We start from the raw sequence: 12,359 nt of genomic DNA on the forward strand, positions 1-12,359 counted from the left end.
TTTACAAATCACCCTACACCAAGATTTTAGGTAAAGATGATTACCATTTATTTTCTTTACCGTATGTGAGGAAAGTCTATCTTTTTTTGTATTGTGCGATAGCATATTTTTTCTTTGTTGTATTTTGCAGCAAATGGAATAATCAAGGTTGTTAGAGACAGTTATGCTGCTTGTTACTGCAAGAGTAAGAGTAAGAAAGGATGCAAACTGAACAGTAGGAAATTTCTCAAGCTATTCTGTACTAAATTTGTGGCTTTGGGGGACCGGTTCTGTTTCACTTTACACAGGTGATTAAAGCTGTAGAGGAAGGCTACCGTCTGCCAAGCCCCATGGACTGTCCTGCTGCTCTCTACCAATTAATGCTGGATTGTTGGCAGAAAGACCGAAATAGCAGGCCCAAGTTTGATGAAATCGTCAACATGTTGGACAAGCTGATCCGTAACCCAAGTAGCTTGAAGACGCTGGTTAATGCATCAAGCAGGTACAAGGCCAGTCTGGAGAGGTTTTTCTGAATATTGCTAATTCAGATTGATGCCACAAATATCAAGTTAATGAAATTATTTGTGTACATATGCTAGCCTATGAACCTATATTACACTAATTTATTTGAATATGGTTTTTGCATAATGTTATTCTTTTATAATGAGTGAAATATAAATGATTAAATTATACTTTAAAACACCTGTACCTAATCTAATAGTCTAACCTACCAGTTTCAGATAAATGTTAACTATAGCCAGATTCAGGTAGCATTTTTAAAAATCCCCAAATATGTGTATTTTCAGGTGCTTTGGACCCCACATAAGTTTGGATGGGGGAAAATAAGATTATAAGATGATGGGTAAAAGCCAATTAAGCACTGGTATAATTTTAAACAGGAGATATATAACAACAATTACTCTTTGATTTCCTTAGAATAGATTTCACCACCTGTCATATTTTATGAATATCAACAACTCCTTTTCCTTATCCAGTTGAGATATTTGGATAATCATTTGCTGCATAGTATGAACAGGACTTAAAAATAATAAATGAGTAATCTTGTGGAAAATATTTGTGTGAACAAATGAGCATTTTTTAAACTTTTCTGAATGCATGTGAATGCATTTAAATAATGTTACATTATATAAAACATTCTTACCTGAAAAATTACAAAATTATCCTCTCAAAAAATAAATCAGTTTAATTCTGTATTAGAAAATTTACCCAATTGTTATTTTCACTATATATAAGGCAGTTGTCTATCTCCACAAGAAAAGGTATCCTGCTGGTAACTGAATTGGCTTCCCATAGTATGAACTAAATGAGAAACAATTTGTTGATAAAGTTACATAAGTTCTATGATTCTGGTATAACATTTGTTTACTAGGCAAAAAGTCATTTTTAAATATAAATGAGGAATGAATCTTCAAACTCTGTTCAGGCATCATTAACTTTCTATGGTAGCAACTGGAGAATGCATCTTAGAGATCATTCCTTATGTTGTTCCCAAAATAACTGCTTTTAAATTGTTTATTGTCATCTAAAATATTGTGTTTCTCTCATCTACTTGTCTGAGTTATGTTAAGTTGTCACAAATGGATATAAGGAAAGGAAATCATAAAAATATATTTTTATGTTCTAAATTGTATTAATTTATATCAGCATCATCATTATAGCTTGAGAGCAGCTTTAAAATCTCCAAAGAACTTTCATACCTCCTTGTATGTATTATGTAGAATTCAGCTTGCTAGGTTTCATTTAAATAGATTTAGCTTAAGACTATACAGTTGGTCCTCTGTATGTGCAGATGTGGAGAGCTGACTGTACTACACCATTTTATATAAGGGACTTGAGCATCCATAGTTTTGGGTATCCATGGGGTGGAGGGCGGGGTCCTGGAACCAATCCCCTGCAGATACTGGGGGAGGACTGTATCTCTCACTACCCCATCTTTATTCAGTCATCTACAAATCCTGGTTCTAGAAGGTGTTAGTTCCTGATTCACTGTCTCTTTCTCTCTATCCCAACCCATGTCACAAAACTAGGTGATTTGAGTAACCATGTAGATGATATTCAAATATCTCTCAATACTTGAAATTTTCCCCTTCAATGATTTTGGTCTCTAGCCCACCTCGAACTCTTTTTCATAGTCATATTCTAGACTTTGCTATTACCAAAAATTGCAAATCTTCTATAATCTCAACTTCGAGATTCTATACTCCATTCTATCTTCAACAAATCTTTGACTGTACTGTTTAATGGCTACAAATTACTACCAAATGTCCACTTATTCAGCCAATAAATATTCATGTGTCTACTCTGTGTCATGCTGTGGGCTAGGTGCTGATTATACAACATTGAGCAACACACAGTTGGGGGAGAGAGAGATAAACAAAATAAAAACATTGTGAAAGTGAGAGTAGAATTTAGCAGAATAACTATGAGCTACAGTGCTTGTGCAGGTAAGACATGATGATGTCTTGAACTAAGGTGGTGACAAATTAAATAGAAATGGTCAGATTTGCAATATATTGGAAGTCGAATGGATAGTACACACAATTATAGATTGTGAGGGGACTGAAAACGAGGAAGGAGCAGACTGTTGTATCATAGAGTATAAAGACGAGAACTTCAGGAAGAATTGCATGTGGAGAAGATGAGTAGTGTGGCTTTGGACATGTTGTGATGAGAACCCCAGGAACTAATGGAGACATGAAGTAAGCATATTAATATATGAGAGATTTAGGCAGGAGATGAAAATTGGAGAAAAATAGATGCTATGAAAGTGGGTAAAACTGCCTAAAGTAGAATAAAGTTATAGCCTGAGTAAACAAGATATAGAGCCATGTCCTGGCTACCTCCAAATTTTAAAGTCAGACAAAGAAGCAAGCAAAGGAGATTGAAGAGACACATACAGTGTTATGGTAGCCACAAAAGAGAGAACAATGATTCAAAAAAGGTTGAGGTAAGGTAAAATTTCAAGAGGGAGGTGGTAGTGGTGATTGTTGAATGTTTCTGGAAGGTCAGTCATCTTACATATTGGAAAATCTTCACAGATTTTGATAAAATCGAGGTCATTGCTCACCTTAACCAGAGCAATTTTTATAGAATTGGTGTGGAAGAAACTACACTGAAGTAGGTTGAAGTGTAAATGGGATGTGAGAAAGTACAGAGAACATGAGTAGAAAGAAAGGTATTTGTCCTATATCTTATGGTTGAAATGTACTTAAGTAAACTCCCACTGATGGACATTTAAATTGCTTTTGATGTTTACTTTCATTAGCAAAAATGTGCACATGTACTTTTTGCCATTTTTCCTGATTATTTCCTTAGGATACCTTTCTAGAAATCATCATCTTCCTCATCATCATTATCATATCATATATTATTGGCCAAAGTGTATAAATTTAGTATAGTTAAGAGCATCACATGGTTTGATTAATTCTATTCAGTTTTCTTATGTATTGGGGGTTACATTTTGCTTTCCAGTTCCACTACTGGAATGAACCAGTAATTAGGTGAATTAACAAGCACCCCTGTATATGTAAGAGCATAATATAAAGGATAACTAACTTCTGGTCTCCTGGGAAAGTAGCTTAAATGAGCATGAGTTTCTCTAGTGAAGTCTAGAAGCAATTGGCTTTACACAAATTATCCTGCATATCTCTATTCGGTAGCATTTTCTATATTATTTTTACAAACAAAACAGCTTTAGGAAGTAAATACATCTAAATTACTACATGGAATTTTTAGCTAATGTACATATCAAGCCATTATAAGTCATCATTAACTATCGATAGAAAAAATCTGAGCAGATTGTTTTGTGTTTTGAATTACTTTCTTGCTTGTTAGCATTTGTATATTTTTCTATTATAAATATACTTATAGACTCAAAGATCCATTGATTATGAGCTAATAGTACAATATAATTTGTTACAAAAGAGTTTAAATGTTACTTTTAATATTTGTGTTTTATGTGTTTTAGAGTACCTAATTTGTTAGCAGAACATGGCTCACTGGGGTCTGGGGCCTACAGATCAGTAGGTGAATGGCTAGAAGCAATCAAAATGGGCCGATATACAGAGATTTTCATGGAAAATGGATACAGTTCAATGGACGCTGTGGCTCAGGTGACCTTGGAGTGAGTAATTTTTCTGATAATTTTTACATAATTGCTGGGGCGAGAAAAATTGTTCAGAAACCAATCTGGATGAGGTCAAGGGAAATCAGGTAACCTTTGTCCATGTATGGCAGCTTTCAAAGAAGCCTCTTCATTTTTAGCCTGTATTGTTAACAACTGCATGGTTAATGCTACTTGTGGCCAGTATCTTTGCCTCTTTACTTCAAACAAATAACATTTGCATATTTGAATAATTGGAATAACATCTCCTTGGCAAAATACTGGTACTTTGTGTTGTGGAAAAGATGTTTTCTTGACAGTTTTTATACTGATACCTATGTTATATGAATGTAAATACAAAACAAAACAAACTGTAAGCACAATTGGTGTGGCTAGCCCTAAATAACAACAAAACATACTCTTAAATTTTGGCTCTGATGAATACCCAGGTAACATCACCTTAAGCAAAGCTTCCCAGGCAGGAATCTTGTTTACTCTCTAAGTGGTGCATATTATATTCTTGCAATCCAAGGATACATTAGATCCTGCCTCTGATTTGTTATTTGGTACAATCTCAGTGGAACCAATTGTGCCCTTTTCTGTTTGCACGTTTAAGATAAAGTTTATCAAATCTTATTAAATAAAAATCACTAGAGTTAAATATTGAATTCTTGTAAGTTGTTTGTATCTTATTATATACTCTGTATGTGTAATTACTTTAGCCTAATATTTGTTATTTGTGAAAATTAACTGTTGTTATGGTGGTTACATCTAGATTACATTAACACAAATGATGTTTTAACCTGTGAATAAAATGATAACTTAGTTCAAATTACCTACAAATTCAAAGGTTAAAATATTGTTGTAAGGTTTAAAACATGGTAGAACCTTCTAAAGCACTAAACCACAGACCTTCTTCCATTACTTCACATAATATGAACACTGAGTGCTTGGTTCTCACCATTTCTATTCTGGCATTCTCTGGTTCATTGAATTCACTGCCCATCCACAAAAAGGTAACAGGGTACCATCATTTATCACCAATTAATGTCATATTCTCTCAGCATTTCTCTTCTCCATAACTATAGCTAAAAGGACCTAAAATCACCACTCAGCTGGCTATCTTAATTTATTGAATCTCATTTTCACCATCACCACTAAATCATATATATTTGATGACACATATACTTTGCCCATTATTTCTTTGGACACTCAAAAAACTCATCTGTGCTATACTTAAAATAATAAATGGAAAATTTTACTGATAATTTAAAACTATTTTTACATGATTGCTCTTTAATTTTTCTGTAAAACTGGTCATTTTAATTTATTAAAGTCATTTGTCATTTTATATTAAAATGATACTGTAGGTATTTCTTCTACCCGATGTCAGATTACTTGTAAATATATAATAAAACTATTTGCATTAAATGATGTCTCTTTTTTTTATTAAAATAGCACATATACATGTATATATTTATATCCACTACTTTTTTTGTTTCTCCCTTCAGAGAATAGTTATACTCACCAATAATGGCTTTTGCATTAACTACCTCTGTTTTACTTTCTTTGGGGCCCCCAAATACTGTAAATATGTTGAGTGTTTTAGAATTATGGTTTCACTTTTTCTTATTTCTTTTAATTCCTTTCTCTTTACTTTCCTATTTTCCCTTCTATCTCTAAACTCTCTCATTTTGTATGTTTTCTTTCAAGCCCTAATAGCTTCTTCTATCATCTTATGATGGTCTGCAACTCATTTCTCTTTTCCAGTATTTTTGTCTGGTCAGTTCTTCTCTACTTGGTTCAATTTCTTCTCTCTCTGTTACTTTGGTAGCTTGTTGCCTCCTGTTATATTGCCTCCTGTCAGATATTTTATGTTTTAATTTATTTACTCTGACCAGAAGAGTAAGGTGAAATTAAGAGACTTACCAACATCTTCCTGTTCAGAGAATGTTGGTCACCATGTGTCAATTGCTTGGGACCATAATAACACATTCCTTACTAGGAACTGAGCCAGCCAACCTTAACCTCAGTGAAGCTGATTTATTGGAGAGTCCAACACCTTTTAAATACATGTCGTCTTGTTTATTGTGGGGTTTTCTGTTTGTTTTTTTAAAATATTTGAATTGGAGGACTGATTTTTTTTAATAAATTTATTTATTTTTTATTTAGTTATTTTTGGCCGAGTTGGGTCTTCATTGCTGCGTGTGGGCTTCCTCTAGTTGCGGCGAGCAGGGGCTACTCTTCATTGTGGTGTGCGGGCATCTCATTGCAGTGGCTTCTCTTGTTGCGGAGCATGGGCTCTAGGCACACGGGCTTCAGTAGTTGTGGCACACGGGCTCAGTAGTTGTGGCTTGAGGGCTCTAGAGTGCAGGCTCAGTAGTTGTGGCACATGGGCTTAGTTGCTCCGTGGCATGTGGGATCTTCCAAGACCAGGGACTGAACCCATGTCTCCTGCATTGGCAGGTGGATTCTTAACCACTGCACCACCTGGGAAGTCCTGTTTATTGACCATATATTTTTCCTATTAGTAAGAACATATTTATCAAAATATTATGTTAAATAACTCACAAAAGAGTGGGTAATCAGTTACTTGTTTGGTCAGAAATATAAGAAACAAAATTATCTATGCATTTTGCTAGCCTTTCACCAAAAAAAGTCAGTCATTATTAAAGACTATGGCAAAGGAACTGGGATATCAGTAAAGACAAACTCTTAACTACTTAATGATTTATATATACATAGTCTTTGCCTATATCTAAACAATAATTTTATGTAGCCTGTATAATACTATAATAAATAAAATATTATTGCCAGAGTATAATAGAAACTGAGCAATGGAAGAAATATTCATACCTGTAATAAATGCTTAGAAAAAAAATAAAATTAATTAATATAAAGCAAAAGATCAAACTGCCATATACCTACATAAGAAAAATATGCTATAATTTGTGCCATTAAATTTGTTCTCATGGTGGGTTTAGAATAAGGAAGAGTAAACAATTACAGTTTTTCAGAACCACATACTTTGGTGAAAATTTCCTTCATAAAGGTTTAATTTTATTTATGTTTTTTGTTTTTTGTTTTTGCCAGCACATACACGTATGGCTTGATGTGGAATAGAAATGAAATATTTCAAGATCTTAGAGTTAAAATGTGTTCAATGAAAGTGGCTTTCAACCTTAGATGTTTCTGTCTGCTGATCACTGTGCCTAAACTTTGCTGTTCTGTGAACAGTACTCATATTAGAACAATTGTTGTAGCAGTAATGACGCAATCTGTACTATGGTGTTTAAGTGCAGTGAGTTATGGTCGATAGGGGGAATTGTGAGCTTGAGGTGAGTTGCAAAATGAATCCAAAGATTTGAATTAAGGACAGTATTACAGCTGTTTTTTAAACTTGTCAGACGAGTACTGTAAACTTTTGATTATTCAGAAAATAAGCAAAGTCCAATGAACTTAAATATTATATCAATTGTGTGTAAGCTGAAGAGATTCCTATTAGTATCATTTATTAAAATAGAGTCTTAGGGCTTCCCTGGTGGCGCAGTGGTTGAGAGTCCACCTGCCGATGCAGGGGACATGGGTTCGTGCCCCGGTCTGGGAGGATCCCGCATGCCGCAGAGCGGCTAGGCCTGTGAGCCATGGCTGCTGAGCCTGCCCGTCTGGAGCCTGTGCTCCGCAATGGGAGAGGCCACAACAGTGAGAAGCCCGCGTACAGCAAAAAAAAAAAAAAAAAAAAAAATAGAGTCTTAAAATATTAAAATATTTTAAAGGAAAGTGTCACAAATCTAGAGCCAAAATTTGTGCACACTAATTCAAATAAATTTAACTTATCATTATGCGTAATTTATTATACGCCTAAAATACACGTAGGAGTGCTTACTATCCTCTGTGCTCTACATAAGTAAGCTAAAATGTCTAGTGTAACCCTCACAAGGTCTCAACCGTTGAAAAACATAACCAGGTCATGGTTAAGTTCTCTCTTGCCAAATATATGTATATTTATCTTGTACAGTACATATATAATGATTATCAGGATTCTTTTAAGTGAACCAAAGAAGTCCAAACATACAACTGCATAATAAAACTATGACAAAAAGAATAAGCACTGAAATTTAGTGAATATTCATTAAACTCTCTTCTCCCTTCTCCTATCCAGCCAGTGTTGGTGGGGCTAAGTACCAATGATATGGCTAAAAGGTGTGTAAAGCAGAAGGGAGAAGAATGTAAGGGAATGTTTCCTCTACAAGTGGATGAACTACATCCTGAATAATCAAGAGCTGGCTCCAATATCAACTAAACACCTCTCGTTATTCTCCACTTTTCATTCTGCCATTTTAGCACCATAATATCAGTGTTTTCCATTATTTAATATTATGGAATAACATTTGAAAAAAGATTGGAATGTCATCACAACAATGGCAATTCATTATATTTGCAGCGTTTCTAAAACTAACCATGCTTTGTTGACAAAATCCAAATCATTTTTTATGTAACAATACTATTCTCATCATGTTTAGATTCATAGACCTATGCTGAAATACAGTTTATCATCATTAGAATTGGCTTTGGGTATTACTTAAGATTACACGTGGTCATGATAAAAATTAGTATAATATTTGTAAAGGGGACACACCTAAAACTTTGCCTTGCTACAAAAATTCCTATATAGAAAAAGGAAGTAGTAAAATACATCTTAAACCATTTTCAAGTTATTTTTTCAAAAATCATTGCAAATAGAGCAGCACCTTCATCATGAAATGTAAAATACTTCAGTTTTTATCAAATTTCTCTCACATTATTACTGTTAAATTGACCATTTAATATGTACTTTAAGGAGTAAAATGGAAATTGTTGGAAATCACAAAAGTGTGAGACAAAACTACATAAAAGAAAATACTTTAATGTACTTATCAATATTGGAATAAAGTTACTTAACCTTTATTAGAAACGTTTTTCTAATACCTTTTTAATTCTCATTTGTAGTATTATTAGAAAAATAATAAATGGGATTTTTAAAGAAACTACTTTGCTGCTGAGAACAAGTTTAACTGCATTAATAATCTTATTTCTGCCCACTTTTTAACTGTAACTCACATTGTATAAAGGTAAATGTATATTGCATGCATTATAAATGCTACTTTCTAAATCTCTGCACATTAATTTGACAGCTTTTGAAATGACAGATCAGATTTTAAAAGCAACAGCATTCCATTAAAGACATAATTTATGGCAGTATGTAAAACTCAATGCTGTGTTCTCATAATTCCATTTATCCCATGGAAGGAGGGGTAGAGATGGGAGGTGAGATGGAGGGAGAGAGAGGAAGAAGGAGAGAGAGAATTTCAGTGGTCTGACCTTCCGTATGAATCTTAGGGGATAATCAGATCATAAGATGATCCTAAATAAAATTTTATGTTTGGGAAAATTCAAACAAATTTAATTTAAAATCTAGATATATGAAATGTTCTGAAGAAGGACAGGTTTTATTTGCCTGTAAACACAAACTCTATAACTGTATTAATCCAATACAATTCCTTAAAACATTCATTCTTTAGCATGATATAGATGCCACAAAAAATTTAAATTCCCAAAGCACTGAACCAGAGTCTTTCTTGTGGTTATTTGCAGAGAATGAGGTTATATTTACATATAATATAATAACAGGTTAAGACAGTGGAAACAAAAATAAGTCTAAAATAAATAAGTCTAAAAATAAAAATAAACTAGTGATTTCATGAGTTAGACAAAACAACCAAGAGTTGGAATATGGAATACATACACGCATACACCCATGCCCCCCGCCATAGATACACACTTCAAATTAAGGTTTTGGTATTGTATATGCAAAGTCCACCCTGTTTGAGCAGGAAAACCTGTAAAATTTTTTCAGGTCTTTCAGAATAAACTGTAATAGCTATTTTCAAAGCCTCATTCCTATTAATTGGGTTGGCCATATGAATTGTGCCGTTTAAGTATGTATATATTAAATCAGTACTTTCAAATCTGAATTTGTCAGAATCACCTGTAGGTTTATAAAGCATGTGATAAAACATATGTTTTAAATTTTATTTCAAGCACTAATTATTTACATTCTCTAGTAGAGGTCGATTGCTTTCAGTTTAAGAAATTTTAGACTCTTTTCTCCTGACTTAGGTCCAAAGTTTGGTAGTGAGCACCCATGAATTCTCCTGTCTTCATAATTCATGATGCATAAATTACACGTGGAAACATGAGTATTAGTTATACAGCCCATAACTGTAGTTGCCATGAAGTATACTTCTATAGATTGTGTTTCCATAGCTACAGTCAAAGAAGTAAGTGTTTGGTTTCCTTTATTAGGTATCTTCTTTCTTTTAGAATTTTGGATATTTGATGTTATATATACAGAGTTCTCATTTTACAGGTGAATAAATAATTACATGTAATTTAAAGTTCTTTGCTCAAAATTATATCTCAGAGAAATGAGAAATTAAGAGTATGGACTTTGGTGTCAGATTCCTGGTTTTAGTCCCGGTTCTGCTAAAACTGGCTGTGTTATCTAGCCAAGTGATTGCTTTTTTTTTCTTTTAGCTATTTGCCATTTGCTAAAACTCTCATAAGAAATCAAGAAAACATAAATAGAAAAAGACACCTAAGATATTATTTAGATAAATAATTATTTCCAATAATAGTACACATGGAGATTAAGTACCCTTTTATTCAATTTGTATCCTCTGATAATTAAGAGATTTCTTTGATCTTCCAAAACTATTCAATTTTACATATAATAATTCTAGTGTCATTGTGTCCAATTCTAAAGAACTCTAAGACAATCTGAAATTGATGCACTTACTGAATGCAAAAATATTCTACTTTTAGCATAATGTGTTAAATAGAGTAATTATCTAAAAAATCTAACATACCAAACATCCCTTGTCATTTAAAAATCTTGAATTGTTAATGCTCATTTTTTATAATTAATGTTATTATTTGCCAAATGTACCTGAATTATTATATTTGCCAAATGCATATTTTGGGAAAATAGAATTCCTGAATATCCTATGAAATAACATTTAAAAACCATGAGCACTGGCCTTGAGCTCCATAATATGCTAGTAGTTTAGGAATCTAAACATTTGTAGTTTTCTTTTGAATAATAAGCTTGTTTAAAAGAAACAGTATGAAAGCATCTTGGTTAAAAAGACTGCTTGATAGCGTGTAATCTTCAGAGTGCTCTAAATGCCAATAGAGCCTAGATGTATTTGATAAAGGAAGAAAGCTCCTCTACTTTGGGTTCCAAGTAAAAAATAAAATATTTGTAAGTGTTATAAGAGCAATGTAGTGCTGATTATCCCCTAAAGATATCTGTTATAGAAAATGATTGTGCTGACAGTCATTTGAAAAGTTTGGTCTTCAACTGCTTGGCTATGAAAATTTTTAAAGTGTATTTTATGCACTTCTTTTGAGTATTTTATGAGTATTTTATGCTCACTTCTTTTAGCAAAAAAAAAAGTGCTTGTTCCTATTATAGGTCCATATTTTCAAAACCGTTCAATGAAATTGTACCCTTTAATTTAAATATTTATTGGTAAGCATGTGCAAATTTGTTTTTTCACTGCTCTGTGCCAACAAAATAATCATGTCCAAAAAGGGTGGCAAATGTATAATATATCACTCCTTGTTGTAAATATATCTTTGACTGCAAACAGATTTTCAGGTACAATTTTAGAGCCTGCTTTTGAAAACTGGACCCTGTATGTCTAAATTGGGACTGTGATCTAATTAGTTTCTGCAAAATGTTAGCCTCTATGCCAGCGTGAAATATTGAGGTGTGGTACAAATTGAATCAATACATACATCCAATGTGTGCTTTCTTCATGCAGGGATTTGAGACGGCTTGGAGTGACTCTTGTTGGTCACCAGAAGAAGATTATGAACAGCCTTCAAGAAATGAAGGTGCAGCTGGTCAACAGGATGGTGCCATTGTAACTTCAGTTAATTGTCACTTCGTCAAGTGAATGATTCTGCACTTTGTAAACAAGCCCTGAGATTTATTTTAACAAAAAAGGGGGTAAAAGGGAAAACTCAGTGATTTCTAAACCTTAAGAAAGCATTTGTTTCAGCCACAGAATTTGTGATCAGTGTTTTACTAAAATCTCTTTATCTTCCTCTCAATATCTTCATTTTTCATGAAGCAAATATAACCTGCATGGAATAAGAACATGAGGTTAAACATTATCTTATATTACAACAAAATCCTTCTCACTACTTA

General features: G+C 33.2%; 1 protein-coding gene across 4 annotated transcripts in view; it reads left to right on the plus strand.

Moving 5' to 3' along the window:
* Nucleotides 1–12,076, plus strand: part of EPHA5 (EPH receptor A5) — a 325,672-nt gene extending 313,596 nt beyond the window's left edge. For all 4 annotated transcript variants that reach the window (XM_065877349.1, XM_065877352.1, XM_065877350.1 and 1 more), the window contains 3 exons: nucleotides 288–481; nucleotides 3,968–4,123; nucleotides 11,971–12,076. In XM_065877349.1, coding sequence (XP_065733421.1) covers nucleotides 288–481; nucleotides 3,968–4,123; nucleotides 11,971–12,076 — 456 coding nt within the window. The remainder of the gene's footprint in view (nucleotides 1–287; nucleotides 482–3,967; nucleotides 4,124–11,970) is intronic.
* Nucleotides 12,077–12,359: the final 283 nt, after the last annotated feature.

The sequence above is a fragment of the Phocoena phocoena genome, chromosome 5 (genome assembly GCF_963924675.1).
Source record: "Phocoena phocoena chromosome 5, mPhoPho1.1, whole genome shotgun sequence".
Lineage (NCBI taxonomy): Eukaryota > Metazoa > Chordata > Mammalia > Artiodactyla > Phocoenidae > Phocoena > Phocoena phocoena.